Source organism: Pelmatolapia mariae, linkage group LG15 (genome assembly GCF_036321145.2).
Source record: "Pelmatolapia mariae isolate MD_Pm_ZW linkage group LG15, Pm_UMD_F_2, whole genome shotgun sequence".
Classification (NCBI taxonomy): domain Eukaryota; kingdom Metazoa; phylum Chordata; class Actinopteri; order Cichliformes; family Cichlidae; genus Pelmatolapia; species Pelmatolapia mariae.
This window is the reverse complement of record NC_086240.1, coordinates 6280882-6301178: the sequence shown is the minus strand read 5'-3', so window position 1 is coordinate 6301178 and position 20297 is coordinate 6280882. Positions and strand designations below refer to the sequence as shown.

The following is a 20297-nucleotide window of genomic DNA, read 5'->3' as shown; positions in this document are numbered from 1 at the left end:
TCAGACAAATGCAGTCTTGGAAAGCCTGAATACTGCATCTGAAGGTAGATTTTGCACAGAAAATTCAACAGAAAAATTTAGTTACTGAACATAATCAGAGATCACAGATAACAGTGACAATGGTGATCGTGTTTACTGGATATTTTGTATTAGTTATATTTGGAACTTTGCATCTCTACACTATTCAGCCAGCTGTTACAAATATAGTTCAGGGTTTTTAAGGTTGTGAGTTTGAAAGGGCACCAGATGGCAGCATTAGACCATCTCTTACCTCTTTTTTCAAAGGCGAGTAACGCAGCAGCATGATTAAAATGCACAATGGTCATGCTTGCATGGAAGCTTTTCCATTTTCCTTTATGTGTTTTACAAAAATAAGTAGAAAACACATGAACAAATGCATATGCCATTAAATTTAAAACATCCTATCTTATAATATTTCTGTCTGCTTTTATGTACATAAATTAATTGCATGACACTCAGCTTTCTTGAGTGCTTGCAGGCATCATGTTGCATAAAACCAGCACGAATATGTAAGGCATCCATGTCGTGGATAAACGGAGGGATTTTTATAGATTACTTCAATTAGCTTAAACAAAGACATCCTTTATGTTGAACACCTCTTTAAATCACTTGAGCCTGAAGGCCTGCTCCGATGACTGAGGCTATTTTTTTTCTGAGTGAGTGATATACGAGTTCATAAGGTGTCAAAACCTAACAGTTTAGCAGAGCTACTGTTAAATGTGCTTTCAAATGTCGGCTGAAAGCCAAGAGCTAATGAAGCCGTTGTGGAGCAGGATCTCAGTCTCGGATCAAAGTTAAAGACAGACCAGTTCATGTTTGTATAAAAAATATAAGATTTTATTTCCAGCTACAAAGTAAAACATGTAACATTTTTGTCACACTTCTCAATAAAATAGTAAAAAATAACCAAAAATACACCACTGATACATTTTGAAGCACAGAAAACATTTGGCTTTTTAAATTAACTTAAACTGTACACATATATACAAAGTATATACATCAGTATTTTTTTAAAGGAATGAAATTACAATTCTTCCAGTCTCTTCTTCTTCTATTTTTGTACAAAATAGACATTTTGTTCCTGTAGATGCTTTTTCCCCCTCCTTCTGACCTGAATCAGTAATAGTCAAAATGTTTTTTTCTTCTTTTCTCAGTGCTGTGGCAAAGCCCACTGTACTCCATTATCTAACCCTAAACTCAGCATGCTGCTTGCTTTCTCATCCAGGGCAGAAACTCTGACCTTTCCTCTACTCTGTAAGCACAGTGAAAAGCGTACACACAGACAAGGCTAAAATTTAGACACACACACACACACACACATACAAGGACACATTCAGACCTGTTTGGACAGGGGAACACTGGCCTGCTGTGGACTGCATGCTCCCTCTACAGCTGCTTAGAGTTTACAGGTCTGGTCTTGGACTGGGAGGGTGGAGGGACTTATTAGACACCTCATTTAGAGAGGAGGTCAAGGTTTAGATAAGGTATAAAATGCATACAGTAAAATAGACGGGTTTGTAAAAAGGCTTTCAAGGGAAATGGGCGGAAACCTGACAGCAGGTTTGTCAAAAATAAAAAGAAGTTATAGTGCAGGGATCTTTTGGAGCTGCTAAGCAACCCTCTGTCTGAGTCTATGAGGCTGATGTTCATCAGCTGTACAAAACATACAGGCACTAGGACGAGCGCCTGGGCTACTTTTACAATGAGAAAATGGCAAAATAAAACATGATAAACATATATACTGAGCTGCAAAATGAGATGGAGTGTTTGTTTTCAAGTCAAAAGCGCCTATCGTCCAGGAGCGGCTCATGCCATGTCTCCCATCATCTTCTTGTAATACATGGATTCGAAGATGTCGTTCTCCCCGGGGCAGTTGTAGTGGCAGGCACAGGACTTGATGAACATCATGTGCTTCTTCATGACTTCTCCATCAGGACATTTGAACTCCATGGGCAGGGTGGTGGTCCTGTGCGGGGTGCAGCAGCGGCCGTCCAGGCAGACGCCACAGAACTTTGGCCTGTAGGACTTGGTGGTGGTGCAGCCAGAGATTTCAAACTTCATGGGTTTGGAGACTCTGGGAGTACGGATGCACTTTTTCCCTTTCTAAAGGAGGAAAAAAAGAGGAAAGAACAACTTCAGCAGGGATTCTTTTTCTGATATGCCCAAAGGTCATGAGTGTGGTGCTGTTTAACGAGAACTCACCCTAATGCTCTGCTCCAGCTGAGACTCGCATGGTCTCACCATGCACAGTCGGGTCTGTTTTTCTAGGCGGCATTCACGGTTATCGTTGGTGACCCTGGTAGATACTCCCAGGCCGCATGTCTTCGAGCAGGCGCTCCATTCAGTCGTCTGAACCAGGCAGTTCTCTCTCATCATAAAAGGATCTGGGCCATAGGTCTCCTCCTTTCTGTATGCTGTAAACACAGGAGGAAACACTGGGTTAGAAAAACTGTGCTAATTATGCTGTAACCTGCTGTAGCCTTGTGTTCTTCAAAAACAGACACTTACCAGACAAAACAGGGCCCATGAAGCTTTTTGTGGTGGGAGTTTCATTTTCCTTTGTGTCGGAAGAACCACATTCCCACTCCTCACAACACTTTCCAGGCACTTTCACACGCCTTGGGTTGGGGCAGTCTGGGCTGGGCAGCCGGATGTCCATGGAGCAAAGAGGCACACAACCGATGGCTCCGTCCAGACAGGTACACTGGTACTTGCAGCTGCTCTGGAAAGTCTCTCCGCTCCTGTACACCGTGCCGCCAAACACACAAGTGGCTCCGTCTCGAGCTGTCAAGTAGAATTTGCAAGAGAAGGGTCATGATTTGCCTCATACATTGGATTTATTGCAGACGTCATAGAAAAGATCAGCCATGAGTGGCACACCTGTGCAAACTCCTATGCGTCTGTTGTTGGGAGCTCCGAAGTCACAGTAGAGGCCTTTGTGCGGGTCACAGACGTCTTTCTCAGTGCAGAGCTCCCCCATCTGTTTGGCACACACCCTGCAGCAGCCACAGCCATCCAGCACCAGGCTGACACCTGGGGGGCACTGAGGAGGGGTGGACGGGCACGAACACTGGCCGCTGCACTCCTGACCTGCAGCCTGAAAACAGGCACACACACACAGACACATTCTCTGGTAAATATCATGCCCGCGTTGTGTGTTAGAAACACAGACACACATCCAACACACTGCCCCTTAAGACAAGTTTAAAGCACTGGCTTCACCATTCAAGTCCAGCTAAAGCCAAAGCCTGCACCAAAACACTAAAATGAAGTATTTTTTTCTGACTTACCATGTAGGAAAGCATGATGCACAGCAGAGGCAGCAAAATCATTTTCTTCATCTCAGCAACCATCTTCTCTTGTCTTTAGTAATTAATTTAGATTCTTCCAAAAACACCTTCTCGGAAAAAGTCGTCCTTTAGCGTCAGAGTTTTGAGCTTGAGAAACTTTTCTGATCAAGTTGATCTCTTGTCTTGTTCCCAACTGCTGCTCCGGCTCACTGTCTTTTTTATTTTTCCTTTCTTGGTGAAAGCTAGAGTTTAGCTTCGGTAGAAGAGTTGATCTGAGTTCTGACTGCAGAGTGGAGCCTCCTTTATACCCGCTGGCCCTCGCAGCACGTCACTGGGGGCTGAATGGAGAGCCAGCCCTGGACAAACATGGACATACTTGGCATTCTTTCCTCGCTTCCTGCCCCCCACTCCAGACATCCCACATTCCTGCTGTCTGAAGGCAAGGCTCTGCTGCTCGGCCAAACAACACCGTCTCTCTCTCAGAGCACCTTTCATCTGGATTGGGAGGTTAAGTCTGGTTACAGTCCTGAGACCCCACACTGGGAATTCCTAAAGACTGACTTCACAAACAGACAGCCAGTACCTATAAATATTAATTTTTCAAAAAGAAAGAAAAGGGGAAAGGCAGCAACAGTTCAAAAGTGAAGCCTCGAATAACTTGACAAGGAGGAAGGACAGTGGAAATAAAACAGGTAGAAGCTCATAAGCAGAAACATACAATAATTAAACAAACTCCAAGAAGTTTAATATGTGGTTAAAACTTTAAGCCCACAACAACATTCCTCAGCCCTGGCTTCAAAGGCACATGACAGCATGTACTTTAGTACGTTAACAGCAAGCGGTTAGTGAAAGGAAATTCATTTGAGTCAATAACTTGAGCTGGTTATTTGTCAAGGTGCTTGTTCCAGCACAGAGACCTTGCAGCTGTTGTCTAGAGACTTTGTCTTCTATGCCCATGTGGTTATTTCTGAGACACTGCAGCTGCATTCTTGTGCACTGACATCAGTGGCTGGACTGCAGATTTGATTATTAGCTACTCTTTTAAACACATTATCATTAAGAACTCATTACCGTGAATGAAGCGTTTTGTTTCTGAATCCCTCCTCATGTGCTTTACGTGATATACCTGACCTGATTCCCTCCAGACTCTCTCGGTGAATTTGTTCTGCAGATAGAGACTCATCCGAATGTGGAGCAACTCAGAGAGGTTTCTTTGCTTGAGTAACAGTGCCAGTTGGAAAGCACAGAAATATCTGATTATGAGTAAAAGTTGTGATTTTTAAAAAATATTACTGGCTTATTATTAGTGAAAATTTGCCCTTTGTGCTAATAATGGCAACTGTCAGTGCCAGAACCTGCAGTTCCACATACAACCACATGAGGCTGACACCAAGAGCTTCCAGCTATACAGCAGAAATACGCCCCTCCACACACACACACACACACACATGTCTGGTTTGCTATCCTCGTGGGGACATCCCATTGACATAATGCTTTCCCTAGCCCCTTACCCTAACCCTAACCATTAAAAATGAATGCCTAACCCTAACCCTTACCCTAAACCTAACCATAACCTAATTGTAACCCTGACAGTAAAACCGCATTTTGAGTGTGAAAATTGCTTTCAACCCCGAGGGGACCTGGATTTTGGTCCCCACGGTGCAGAAAGTCCCCACCAGGATAGTAAAAGTCAGATTTTGGTCCCCACCAGGATAGTACGAACCCGTACACACACACACACACACACACACACACACACACACACACACACACACATACCTCAGTACTGTACAAAAGTATTGAATCTGCCATCATTTCTTTATATTTTGTATATTTTATAAGTAATTGTGAGCAGTTCAGCATGGTGGAGGGGTGGTGAGCACCTCACATCAGGAAGGTCCTGAGTGTCAATACAGGACAGGGCCTTTTTGTGTGGAGTTGCATATATGCATGTTCTCCCTGCGTCTGCGTGGGTTTTCTGCAGGTACTCCATCTCATCTGCCTCCCAAAGAAGTGCATGAGGTTAGGTTAATTAGGATTTTTCAATTGGCTGTGAATGTGAATCTGTTAGCCCTGCAACAGGCTGGTGAACATTGCTGTACCTTGCTTCTTTACCCAGTAAAGATAATGGACGCATAGTCTTAAGAAATGGGTTTTCAGGCTTTCAAAGGTTCTTTGGAGATTGGGTGCTTTTTCACTATTTTCAATCCATTCTTTGTACCTGACTGTTTTTAGAGGAAGTAATTCACAAGCACAACAAGGGCACCAAACTCAATCGATGAACCAGTGTTGTGTCCACACATAACAGGCAATTTTATATTCTGTCTTCAGGCACTTTGTTACTAGCCACTTCAAAATGCATGTCTCAAAACTAGTGCTGTCAGCGTTAATCTCGTTAAAATGACGTCAATGCCATAACTGCATTAATGCGGCAAATCTCCGTTAACGACTTACCGCGGATCGCCCTGTGCGTGGGGCTTCACGGCGTCAACGCGTTAGCGCGATTAGCTTGTTAACGAGTCCAGCCCCACGCACAGGGCGATCCGCGGTACTGCTAATGTAATAAAAGAATACCTGGATGGAAAAACACACAATGGAACACAATCAGTCATGGACTGGTCTCCCCGGAGGCTGTGTTGATAAATAAAGGTGGTCATCCCAAGTATTAAATTGAAGCACAGTTTAAACTCTGCTCATGTTTGCATGTTGCAGTGAATTTCTGCACCTATTTCTGATTTTCCTTGCAAAAGATCTAGAAATGAAGGACAGTTAAAGAATTTTGCATGGCACTTTTTATTTTACCCTTGTCAACTACTTTAAGACTTAACATTATCCATGTCTAGGAGTGAGTGACCCAGTAAGTGGTTATTAGTAGGTATCAGACCCATAGAGTCCCTGAATGCACCTTGCAAACCAAGACAGGTTATCACCGACATACAGGTGATAAACACAGCCTGTTAATATTGTGGCAAAAGTGACTTAGTTACTGTCACTGTATTTGCTTTGTTATTTAAAAAATAGAAAGTTTTTACACCACGGCTAAATCTAAATTTATCTGGCAACCTGGCCAACATTCATCAAACAGTTAAAAGAATGCATCCGGTGTACATCCTGCTCATTATCCTAATAGTCAGTTTTCTGAGTTACCTGAGCTGAATAAGCAGCTCAGCCAAGGTATGCAGGACAAGTATTAAGGGAACAAAGACTAATGTTCTCAGTCCCAGTGGCACTTCCCGAAATGGATGTTTGTTGATTTGAGTCTTAGGCGGCTTTTCTTACTTCCCGAAAGACAACATTTTTCAGAGGATTCTGAAAAGGCCGGAGATTTTGTTTCACATCTGACAAGAAGTTTTGACTGCATTTGGTCTTAGTCAGGATAAATGATGATTACAAATCCTGACTGCAGTGAAAGTGCAGCCTGGCCCTGAAGACCCATGAGGCAAATACGAGAAGAACAAAGGCTGCGTGCTCTCTGACTTCTCACCTGCCTAATGAGGTTTAGTCTATGAGAAACTTGAAAGGCCAGGTGTGCCATGTCCCTGGCCAGGCTTATTTTATTACATCAAACCCCAAAGTGGAGATTGCAGGAAAGGGCCTAGACGGAGGTTTGTGTATTTTTTTTTTTTTTTTTTAATTTTTCAAAAAAATGGGGATCACACACCAGGCTAGACTCTTATGAAAGGCCGCCCTGCTCCTTCTCCAGCCAGCGAATCGGAAATGAAAAACTCCCAGAGAAACCTGGAGCTGAAAGAATGTGAGTGAGAAAGCCAGCAGACTGGGCTGTTACTACAGAGGAAGTTTCCCCATATAAGGGCGTCTGCTCTTTTCCTAATAAGGATATGTTCTCTCTCTGTGCTGGCTCAGTACAGTAGGGACTCCTGGACCACAGTTGTGAGAGAAAGTGTGTGGTGTGTGTGTGTGTGTGTGTGTGTGTGTGTGTGTGTGTGTGTGTGTGTGTGTTGTCAGTCATTACAGCCTCAGGTCCTAAATTCAAGTTCAGGGATATCTGAAGGAAACAGCTTGATGGAGAAATAGACTCCTGCCACAAACAACACTCTGACTGACATTTTTATCTGACGTGTGGAGTAATCTAGAGTCTGTCAGGCTGTTTATTTAGTCTTTTGATTCATGCGTCACAGGCAGTTTTTAAGCTGCTTTTTAGAAATGTGGTTTGAAGATGTTTGCAGTTGTAACAAAAGTACAATGAATGAATGCTGCTTCGTTTAAGGTCAGCTGTGTCCTGGACAGCCACCGTAACCCTGGGCCTAGGTTAGGAAACTTATCTTTCTGGATGTTGTTATGATGCTGTCAAAGCGAGCGCTCACTAACTTTGGCCTGTCAGCTTCAGGAATTTTTTTTTCGTTCTGAATAACAGCAGGCTGACTGGCTACGTTCTCCCTGTTTTGCAGATCTGAATGTGTGGACGTGATGGCTGGGGTGGCCAAAGGAAACATATGGCTCTGTGTGTGGCAGGCTCAGATATGTCAGGGCTAAGTATAGACTGAGATATTTGCCTCGGAAAGTTGGTTAGAATCCATAATGGAGCTGTGGTGGTGTTACAGGGGAGTCTGGAGAGCTTTGTACTTTTTAGCACCACTGTTATTAAACATGTCTGTATGCTAACTGACAATTTTACACAGTGGAAAAATCTGTTGTTTAGTTGGCTAGTTTACTTTAATTGTTATAGTTGGAGTGAATGTTAGATGTTAAATAACTCACCAACTACTTTGCTACAACTAGGTTGGACCCTCCTTTGCCTTCTGAAAAACTTTAAATCATGCCACACAGCTAGGTGCTGGAAACATCCCTCAGAGATCCTGGACCGTGTTGACATAACAGGACCACAGAGTTACCTAACATCCATAATGGGAAACTCCTGTCCCACCAAAGTGTTCTCTATTTGATTCTGCTATCAGAAGCCATCAGAGGATAGGTACAACGTGGTCATAAACTAATGGGCCTGATCAGCAAGAACACTCAGGTAGGCTGTGGTGTTTAAATGATGCTCAGTTGGTATTAATGGCTCCAAAGAGTGCAAAAAATATCCCTGACAGTATTACACCACCGTCTGCAGCTAAACCACTGATCAAAGGTAGGATGGATCAATAGTTGTTTACACCAAATTCTGACCCTACCATCCAAATATCACAGAAGAAATTGAAACTCGTCAGACCAGGCAATGTTTTTCTAATCTTCTGTTGTGTAATTTTGGTGAGCCCAAAATAATGTGGTTTACACGACACTTAATTTCTTTAGCAACATTCAACTCCTGCTTTAAGTGAAACTAGCATATCTTCAGTTACCATGTCTGCCTCATATCTGACTCTTGCTGTCAAACCTCCCACTGTGTTTGGATGCTAGTTGCTATTTTATGATGCTGATCAGAGTGACAAGAGTGAACCAAAACTGCCAGGTACTGCAGATAAAGATAAAAATAACCCTTTGCACATCCAGCCTCACCATTAGACTAAACTTTAGCCATGACATCACATAAGATCATGTGGCCTGCGTAGTAATTTGAGGTCAAGGCCTGCCTCTTAAAGTCCAGATTTACGCTAGTCGCCGCTTGCTCGTTATAGCCTCATTACGTTCGTGCTTCATTCATTCTTACTGTGTGACATCACAAGGCAGCATAAGCATGTCAGCTGGGAGCTCACCAACTTTAGGATCTGCGGTGATGACAGACTCAGTGTCTGACCACGCTACATTTTCATATGCCTACGTCAGGTTCCGGGAACAACGCTTTCCTCATTTAGCCGCCCCTGGAAAGTGGAAATAATTCCCAGTTTTCTTAAACACCTCATATGTGTGTTCTATCACACCACGGTTGATGACTTCATAGCTGGTGCTGACGACACAGAGCAGGCCTCTGTGTCCCGTGGGGCATCTCCTCACCTTTTCCAAGCTTCGCGGACACTGTCTGCATTCAGCACCACTGCAGTCACAGTAGGCCTTCCCAGCACTTTCAAAGTTAAACAGGAATATAAAAACCAAAATTAGCAGTCGCACAAAACATTCTGTCCTGAGGTTTCACTTTTGTTCCGAACCAGGTCAGATACACTACGAACACCTTCAGTACACACAGTGCACCTAAAAGTGTCTGCCTTCAGTTTGCTTTTATGTACTTTCCATTTCTTGCTCGTTTAAAAAAAGTGCATGAGGTTTAGTAGATGCATTTATCCAAGCAGTGCAGAAGTACTTAGTGGACTTTATTGCTGCACCCTGTTGCCAGTTTGTTAGATACACCTAATTAAAACTAATGCATGCTATTACAGCCGTCATGAAGGTCAGAGTTAGCTTTTGTTCTGATTTATGCTCACTTTATAAATGTGCATCTATACGCATATGCTGGCAAATCCAGTATGTTTTTCCCAAACTTTGTCCACATTTCAGGCTGTAGTTGTGTTACCTCCACTCAGCTGTCCATTAAACTAAATTCCATTAGTGGTAGCTGGCAGACTATTCGAGGAATGTTCCATGGCTTTGGCCTTCAAACAAACCATCTATGTACCACTAAACCGAACATGAAGCCAAGATCTCAAAATGATTTTCCTGCCTGCATATTTCTGCTTCTTTGAACTCGGTGGCTGACTGCAGAGAGATGGCGAGAGCGTAAAAGCTGAAAACAACCCAGAGAGACCTTATTATTATTTTGCACTTAATTAAGATGTCGGGCATTTTAATTGTCTTTCCGAAAGCACGGTGCACATACTTTAGCGTCAACGCTGCACGCACAGCCACTCCACAAGGAAGGCAAAACTCGATCACAACAGCAGAATAAGTGCATAACATGTCATTTGCCGTGTCTTTGTTTCAGCAGCAAAGCAAACAGGCTAATGAAGACTTGCTGGAACAGTAAATTGCTCCTTTGTTTCACAGTTTGGAGTCAGTCTGCAAAAACACTCAGAGGGGAAATTTTAAATGAATTGGATGATGATCTGTAGATATTTAACAATGGAGAAGGGACTGGTCCATTACTGACAGAAAGGGTTGAAAACCGATGGAAACCCTTTGAAGACTGTCTATGAAGAGACAAGCAGTGGAGACCAATAATGGATCTGGAGCCTGGTATGATTTGTGGAGATTTAACAATGGGGTTGGTGGGCAGATAAACTGTCAAGCTGGAAACTGAGTCTATTTAAAGGCTGCACTGGGGGAAAATGTTCGGCCTGGAAACATGCATGAGACCTAATCTTTTTCAGGCACAGCCTGCATGAAATAGTTGGGTTTAATATTACTTGGGGTAATGGACCTAAGTATAATATACTGACAATTTGATGCCAAAGAGGCATAGTTGAAAGGTAGATTGCATTTTTCAGTCAAATTTTCTCATAAATCATTTAGTTGGGTAGAAGGGAAAGGGAAGATATCATTTTCATCTCCTGTGGACAAAGCATTTTTCCCTAGCTGTAAAATAGTCTCACAGGTGGAAACTATAGTAATAGGCTGTGAGCCTGGGAACATCTGTACAGATATAACCGGAGGACGGATGAGTTTCTGAGCTGTCAAAGGAAGAGAGAGTGGAAACTGCCTGTTTAAATCCTGCATCCTGGAAATTGTTTAGACTAGAGACACAGATGAGAATTTTGGGCTATAACTCTTTCAACAAACAACAGAAGCTCATCACAGCTCGAGATTTACTGCCACACACATGGATGTGGAAGTCAGATGGTCTTCACCTAAACACAACTACATGTGGGTCCAGTACAGCATCTGTTCTGTTTCTGTGACCTCTCAGCTGGAGGTCGAGCGGGTTTCTAAACTTAGAAATAATCTCTGACTCTCTGGGTTCTCACTGAGCGCTTCATCCTGTGGACCTCATGCCGAGCTATGAGGGTTGATGAAACCAGGCGGTATTTTGGCAAGCTGACTTCAGTCCTGCCAGGAAGTTTTACACCATCATGAAACCATCACTACTGATCAGAATTAACTTTTCAGACCTACAAATGCCAGCAGCTAAAAAAACTGTGAATTCTAGGGGTCATCAAGTCTCTGTGGCCCTAAAGATGGACCAGCCTGAACAGATGACAGTTTTCTAAATATGGCATCAGCCCGGCCACACACTGTGCTATAACTACAGCAGAGGCATTAACTGCAGCTCCTTCAGAGTGATTCGAAAATTTGTTAAAGATCTGAGATGAAAAGAATTATTCACTTAAAAGAAACAACAATACAAAAAACCCACTTGGTCACTTCTTTATCAGATTTAGGTGAATAACAATCCTATGTCAGGTGCAGATTTGTGAGCTTTAAAACGTACCTACAAACACCCCTAAAACCTAATTTACCCATCAACACTAGATTATTCAATAAAATAGATATATAAGACGACACTTCTTGTTGACTTTTTCATGTCATAGTCTCTATTCCACTACAAAACTCTACTACTGATGTTCACAGATGACATTTTGATCTGTAGTGAGTTTACGGGAGCAGGTGGGGAGGTGGAGGTATGAAAGTCAGTAGAAGCGAGACAGAATACATGTGTATGTATGAGAGGGATACAGGTGTAACAGTGAAGCTGCAAGAAGCAGAGGGATTGATGATGGATGAGATTAAATACCTGGGGTCAACCATCCAAAGCAACAGACTGTACACAAGAGAGGTGAAGGAGAGAGTGCAGGCAGGGTGGAGTAGGTGGAGATTTTAAGAGAGTTAAAGATGTCAAGATTTTTCATTGGGACTGATCAAAGAAAAGATTAATAATGAGTATATCAGAGTGCTGGGTTAGCTCAGTGTGTGAGCAGGCAACCACATACCACATGGCTAGAATGCAAAAGCCTGGGTTTGAGTCTGACCTGTGGCACCTTTGCTGCATGTCTTCACCCCAATTTCCTGTCCATCTCTACTTGCTATCCAGTAAAAAATGTGAAAACCCAAAAAAATAATATTTAAAAAACAGCATATAAGAGAGACAGGAGGAGTAGAGTAAGACCACAGAGAAGATGGAAGGATGTAGTGCTCCTGTGAAGGGAGCAGCCAAAGAAGTCCACTACAAAAGTTATTTTACATTTCTTTTCTCTGCCAACTAAACAAATGAGACACAAATATATAATTACCTATGAAAAGGCAGGTTATCTGGCTACTGTAAACAGTTCAGTTCTTTATAAAGAATACTGCACTGAGAGCAGTGTCCAAGGCACCTATACACACCTGTACATACTGCCACACTGCAGCAACTAAAATCTGAGTCTGTGCTTTTTTGGGGTCACATTTTTATAATTTTGTCCTTGTAAAAAGAACCTGATTTAATATTAACTGTGGCTGAGGAGGTATAGAGCGGGTCATCAACCAATAGGAAGGTCGCGGCTCCCCATCCATTTCTCTCAGTTTCTATTGAATGCTAGACAAAGTGCTTAAAGAGACAGAGTGAAAGCACATGTGTTTATGTTTGTTTGATTGCTGGTAAAAGTACCAGTCCAGTATTGTTCACTGACACCACGGTGGTGCAGTGAGTGGAAATGTACAAGAATGTTCAGCTCAGTTTGTCCTTCAAGTCTACCAGTTGTGATGGGAAAAGCCATTCCTATTGACCTGAGACAGCCATGTTCCCTCTGTGAACACCACAGACCCTCAAAGTGACATCACTGATTTTGTTTGTAAACTCAAATTCAGCATTTTGGCTGACAACCCTCTTGTGTTTTTGAAACCAAGTGGTGGTCTTGCATAAGAGACCAAGGACACTGCAAATGCATGCAATAACAGTTTGTCAATCACAAAGTAACAGTGCTCTAAATTTTACCCTGTTATACTCTAAATGGGATCAAGATTTTAAAAATTAACATAATATAGTATTAATTATCTTAAACTAGTGATGGATACAATCAGTTTAATTTGGAGAAAGTGTTCAATAAGGTCAGAGATCAAATGAGAAGTACTGTCGCACTTCAGGAGCTGCCCCCTGATGGACACTAGAAAGAATGCAGGCTTAAGGCACATTTACAGTAGCTTTACTTTGGGAGACCCATATCTATCTTTAATATATAGTGTACAGTGAAGAGAGAATATCTGACAACAATATGCTTTCAGTTTGATATTGCCAAACTAAACCCAGCAGCTTTGCTCAGCAGGAATTACCTGAACACTTATTAAAAGGGTAACTTTGCACTAGTTCCTGTTTGGGTGCTTATACTACATTTCAAAGTAACCTTTATCATATTTTTAAAAGGAGAAATAATTCGAGCTCTCCTCTGCCAAATTTTCTCATCTTGCGGTAAAAGTGAGCTTGACCACATCCAAGCTTTTCTTCGTTTTTCACTTGGGAAAAAAAAAATCATGTCGTGAATAGTTTGAATTGAACATCTTGCGGCTCACACAGAGGAGGCTGTGAATGTAAACACATCTTCTGTAGCTTTCTGAGGCCACTGCTTCCCTGCAGGAACAGCAGCTTCCCCCTATTAGCCTGGCACACGACTGCATACCTCGGTTAATTAGCTTCCCGTGAAAGCCTTGAATAAAAACATCTCCTTTAATCACACGCTACTGCCTCGTCTCATTCGCTGCCAAGGTAAATGTTACTTCAAGCGTTTAAAAAAATTGACATTTTGCTTCATGGGCTTCCACTTCCCAGACAGGTGTTTCACTCTGTGATGTGCAGCGACACAGGTCAAGATGTTACCTTAAAAATTCCTGAACATCAAACCAACTCAGTGTTTTTCTATCATTATGCTTCCTCTTTTTTTCTTTAAAGGCTCACATTTAAATTCGAGTCTCTCACACTGAGGGTGCCTGAGATGTCAAACTGGTTTCAGGAGTGTTTGTTTAGTGTCTGTTTTACTGGATGGTTATTTACTGGCTGTCAGAGGGAAACCGTGCTCTCATACAGATTCACATAAAGCTTAGGGCTGCTTTAAAAGTTTGTTTACTGTTAGATAAATAGTGTACCTGCTACAGAGCTTGTTGACTCGAATTTGATTATTTAGCAAATGCCGGTAACACAAATCTCCATTTACTGCAATACACCCATTCAAACATAGAAATAATTTAATGCTGTTTACCTGTTTGCAGCTGCTTATTTGACTGCTAAGTTATTGCAGGATTCCCTTGCACCTTGGGGTGGCGGTAGCTCAGGCGACAGAGAAGGTCATCCACTAATTGAAAGGTTGGTAGTTTGATCCCTAGTTGCTCAGTCTGCATGCCAAAGTATCCCTGAACAAGATTCTGAACCCCAGTTTGCTCTCCAGTGAATCCATCTGAGTGCTGATGTGTGTAAATGTTACATAGAATATTTTTTCTACTTAGGCTGGAAAAAAATGCGTGTATGAATGAGGGATGTTGTTTAAAGCACTTTGAGTGCTCATTTAAAGTAGAAAAGCCCTACATAAGCAGCAGAACCAGCCCACATGCAAGGAGTAATAACTTTTAGACATGTTGTGGTCATAATACTTCTGAAGTCCAACTTGAAATCTTGACACTGGCTACTATATTCACAAAATCCATTTACAGTCATTAACGGTCATGCAGCCAATCATTTGTACTGATTACTTTCTCAATCAAGCCATCAATAGTACATATAGACAAAACACTGGAAAATATATCTATACATCTATATCTCAGCTATCCTATAACACAATTGCAGCTTCTGTTGACTGACTAGCTTGACTAGACTTGCTTTGGATCATTTCACATCTCCATCTGTCCATCTATCCATTTATCAATTTTGAACTGGGGTTTCTTACCAGTTGAACATACCTGAAACACCTGACCTAGTCAGATGTCCAAACTACCTCAATCGGATCCTTTGAAGGTCTGTCGATGTTCCATGTGTCTAAAGCCACTTTTGGGAATGTTTAGGTCCCTTCTTGTTGCCGAGTCCACAAAGCACCCGGCCCTTCCTAGGTTTCACTGACCTGCCAACCCTGCTCAGTCTGCCAACTGTAGGGTCCAAACAAGACAACATTTAGGCTTCAAATTCAAGGATATTCTGGAATTAATTTGTACATTGTTACTATTTTAGTGTTGCTATATGTAGACTGTGCATGGTCACAACACCTCTTTCCAAACCTAGACAACAATTTGCAATAAGTATCATCAAATTGTTCAGCTTGTCTGCAGCTGGACAGATGCATTGTTTGTGTTTCTACAGCGGTTCAATTGCCGTTTTTTTTTTATTCTGGAAGTGTGGATTAATTTAACTTTCAACTATACAAAAGCCAATTACTCAAAGAGACATGCACATAGCTCGACTAACAATTATTTACTCTTTGTGTTTAGTCTCTGTCTTTACAGTGTAAGGACAGGGGAGATAGTAGCATTCAGCCAATCGTTCTGTGAATCCAGGATTAACTGCCTAACCAGTCAGGTTGTGGGTTGCCAGGTTGCACTGACAGGGAAAAACTGTACTTATTGTATTGTATTGGGTCCTATGGGTTCCAGCCAGGTTGGCCTGAAGAAGCCACATAGGTCCTGCTACCTATGAAGCCCTTTATGGTATTAGCCCCTTCACTGACAACATATCTTCTGGGATACCTTAGGGACTTTCTACATGGTAAAGTTTGCAGTTTACAGAAATTGCATATTGCTAATTTTTATGTATAAATATAAGTATATAATATATTTCAATATCTACAAGTACATCACAGCTGGGGAAATCTGCTGATGAGCAGATATGGTCGAAAGCTCCAGAACAGCTCCAGATGGAGCTAGATAATAAAATAGTACCTCAGGGGATTTTCCATTGCAGTCGTTAGATGTTCCAGTAGAAGCTGAGTTCTTAGGTCAATCTTCAAAAATGCTTTGGTATAGTGTAATTCATATGTTTAGTTAGACCACCCCCTGCCTGGTCAGCATGGCTTTTCCACTCCACAGCCCTAGTTTGGAACGTAGACTTTGTGTTATAAATTTGTAAGCTCAAACCCGAGCTGAGAAAACCCTTATGTCATCATTAGGATTATTCTCTAAGACTTAACAAAACTCCTCCAAAGCCAGGAGACATGATAAACACAGGTAGAATAGTAATGAGTAATGAGTTTTCTAAGGCTGGGAAGCACTCTCCATGGAAACTGACTTATGTATAAAGTAGGTGGAATGAACCTTTAAAGATATAATATACTGTACTGTTGATGTTAAAACATGAAGTTCGATGTACAAAATCAGTCCTCGGTGCACAGGACTCTTGTCTTTAAATACTGTGTCCTGTGCCTGTACTCCCTGTCTATGTTCTTATGTAATACAAAACACATAGTAGTGCATGTCTAATGACTCATCTTCAAAAAGTTCATCTTCAAGTATTTTGTGTTGATTTTGCTTGTGGTTTAAACAGAAAACTAGCCCAAAGGTTCTAACACAAAGAGAATGTGAAATAGCAAATTTCAAGCCACAGACACTCTTATTATTGAAGTGTGCTATGAGTGCCTCTCAGCACTGCCGTGCTTTTTGGCTTTACTAGTGAAACCTGGTCGGACCCTTTTGGCACTGATGTCAAAAAAATAGCATCTGTGCGATGTCTGAGGTGAAAGTACAGTCAAAGTCAACAGCAGGTTTGTCTTTTGATGGAGTTGTTAGTGCTGAACGCTGCAGAAGTGAACACTGTTTTCACATGACTAATGTGAATGGACAAAAAGTGAAAGATTACTTCGAGGAGGACTTCAATTTCATAAATGGCTGTGAAAATATGACTTTTCTGGGGTTTTTCCCCTTCTGCTAAGCTGTTAGTATAAACATAAATGTGCTTTCAGTGAAATAAAGGATTATAAAACAATGCTGTCAGCTGTGGGAAAAGTAAAGTGTTGGAACAGTGAAATGCTTTGTACAAAGGAGCAAACTGTAAGCTCCTAACAGAATTGTGCTGCGCCGTATAGCAGTAATCTGGCCAGGGTTCCCATCAGCACTAATTGTTTCCAGATATACAGTCTCGCACAGTGGCTATGAGGACCCCTCCCAGTCTGTCTTAGCGTCTGGAGCAAAAGGCTTCTCTCCATCTGTCTGCGAGCTGCAAGGTCAGACTGCAGACTACACCCTCGCCTTGCATCTGTCTGTTTGTCTGCTGGCAACCTGATGCTCTGTGATTGTCTAACTGACTGCTAACTGGAAGGTCACAGCTGGTCTGTTTTTACATTCCCCTAAACTCAAAAAAATCAACCGCTGAAACTTATCAGGTTTTCTTTCAAATGACTACCACAACAGCTGAATTTAACATTTCTCACAGATCTAACAATCTGTGAAACAAAATAGTGAGTATTTACTCTATTAACGTGTAGTTTTCAGTGTAATACAAAAGTAATAATAGGTCTAAATACTGCACTAACACAAACACTGGGAGAATGTGAGATCCTGGGATAAACATGGGAAACAAATTCCAACTACAGTCATGTGGAAAAAGTCCACTAACTCTATTTCCATATGAATTAAGAGGGTAAGCAGCAGCCAGGTGCTGTTAATGAAATGTACTTGATTACTTGCTCATCGGCAAGTGTGAACACCTTCATAAAATCCAGGGTTTGACAGTTCGCTGCGCTGGAGCATTCAGCTGTGTGCTAATTTTGAGTCAAGGAAGAAAGACCACTGTCATGGATGCCTAGTTTTGATTTATTTGTATTGTTATTTTGGCTTCTGGGATGGGGTCCATTGTTGAGCTTAGCTTTGTTTTATTTTGAGTCACGAATCTCATGTTTATGATCATACCAGGGGTTTGAGTTTTGTATTCTTTTTAAGGTACTATACAGTTCCTTGTTGGTCATATTCTTGGTTTAGTCTTTAGGTTTCTTAACCTGTACTAATGCTGCCTTTGAAAATCTAGCTTCTGTTTGTGTTTAGGGCTGTAGCTATATATTTAATTCCTTAATCTCTGTCTTGGGTATATCCTTGTTTAATTATCAAGGAGTCCCTGTTTCTTTTGCCTCACTGTCAGTTTTATTTCCTTGTCATCCTCTTGTTTCAGTCTTGTTGTTTCTATTCTTCTTGCTTACTACCAGTGTGTGCATATCACTTCAGTTTCCTTTTGTCAGTTTGGTCCTGCTTCCTTGCGTTTTGTCCTCAATGGATTTTGCTGTGTTTTTGGACTTGATATTGGGTAAATTATACTATCTGGGCAGAGAATATTAAAACTGGCAATACTGCACAGCATCACATTTGAGAAAAGCCAAATACAGCATATCAGCACAAACATCTCATACCGTGTACCAAGGATGTTGGTGGATGTTTGTGGATGATTTTCCCGCCACAGGACTGTGACATCTTACAGTCATTGAGTTTTCTATGAACTCTTCTGTATACAAAAGTATTCTGGAGTCAAATGTGAGGCCATCTGTCTGACAGGTAAAGCTTAACCTAAATTGTGTTATGCAACAGGGTAATGATCCAAACTACTGCAGCAAATCTTCAATAAAATTGCTGAAAACAAAAAGAATCAAGGTCAAAGACAAGACCTCAACCTGATTGAAATGCTCTAATGGGACCTTATAGGAAAGATGTTCATAAACAAACAGCCTCAAATCCTAATGAACTCAAGCAATGTTGTAAAAAAGAGTGGGCCAAAATCCATCCACTATGATGCGAGAGATTGATAAATTATACAGAAAACCTTTACTTAAAGCTAATGCTGCTACAGATGCTTCTACAAGCTTTTAAAATGTGGGGTGTACTTAGTTTTCACAGGACTGTGAAATAATTTTTTCATCACATGACTGTGTGCTGATTGAATGCTCTTCACATTATCATACCTGTACCAAAGCTGAGAGTGACAGTGGAAAATCTTTTCCTCCCACCACACTTTTCACAGCAACCATGGACCAGTTGACAGTGGATTCCTCAGCAAAGTGAGGAGGAAGTGATGACGCAGGAAGGAGTTATCAGTCAGCAAACTGTCAAGCCAGCTGCAGACAACCCAGGTTTCACAAGTTTCTCCTACTTCACCACAGACACAAGAAACATGTTTTCCATTCTAACCAGGAGTGATTCAGGGCAAGTCTTACAATAGTGTAGTGGTTAAAAAATGTAAACCATTGAGATGTCATTGTGAAGTGCTAATGTTAACAATTGTGTTTTTGCATGTTACAGCATCAAGAAACTATTTGAACATTTCTGAAGAACATTTTTTGCCCTCTTTCTGAGATTTAAGTGAGAGGATGGATCGGAGTCTCACGTTTGTTTGCTATCTATTGTAGCCAGAGGTAGCTAGCTTAGCTTGGCTTAACAAGACCAAATATATTCAAGTCCTAAATGGTATAACAGATGGATGTAGCTTGTGAAGCCTTTGTGGAAGTGCCTAAAGAACTCTGTGGCTTCATCTTCATATCTTTATGGGCTAAATTTCTAGTTTCAGATCTTACTAAAAAAAACACGAGTTTCATTTTATATATCACTGTCGTTAATAGAGTGAGGAAGATTATCCACATTAGCTTATAGCTACAGACTTTTCATTGACTTCGCTAACCAGTGGGTGATGTCACGGTGGCCTCATTCATGTTTTTTTTGTACTGTCTGAGTCATATTTCCTCCTATAAACATTGGTTCAGTCTTTGTGTGAAGCTAACTGTGTGTATTGTGGTGCATAAAAATGTGTTCCCAACATGAATGGACCCTAAACTCCCCAGAAAGTCGATTCTGTTCTTCTGGATTAAGATTTTTCAGTGGGAGAAACATTTCGTCACTCATCCAAGTGTCTTCTTCAGTCTCATTTGACTTGGTGCATACTTGGTTACATAATGACCAAAACTAGCACCACTGACTAACAATAAGCCGTGAGATCAGTTCATTAATATGCGTTTCTCCCACTAAAAATGCTAAATCCAGATGAACAGAAACAACTTTCTGGGATTTCCTTACCTGGATGATTGAGCATGGATCAAGAGACCCTAAAGTTAAAACAACTTGGAAAAGTGGTTATCGGTAAGAAATTTTAGATTTATGATGGAAATTCATGTTGTCATTATTTGCAAGATTTAATTTTTCGTATAGTGTTATACACTCTTGGTGTGTGGGAGTGTGAGGATCCAGGTGCAGACACAGACGAGGAGACAGTACTGAACTTGAAATGAAAAGCGAGCC

General features: G+C 41.5%; 1 protein-coding gene across 1 annotated transcript; it reads right to left on the bottom strand.

The window, feature by feature from the left end:
• Positions 1-1070: 1070 nt before the first annotated feature.
• LOC134643503 (CCN family member 2-like) lies at positions 1071-3601 on the bottom strand. The gene is made up of 5 exons (XM_063495905.1): positions 3312-3601; positions 2902-3118; positions 2530-2805; positions 2224-2435; positions 1071-2124 (listed from the first exon to the last, which is right to left on the bottom strand). The coding sequence occupies exons 1-5, from the start codon at positions 3372-3374 to the stop codon at positions 1828-1830; spliced, it is 1065 nt and encodes a 354-aa protein (XP_063351975.1). The 5' UTR covers positions 3375-3601; the 3' UTR covers positions 1071-1827.
• Positions 3602-20297: the final 16696 nt, after the last annotated feature.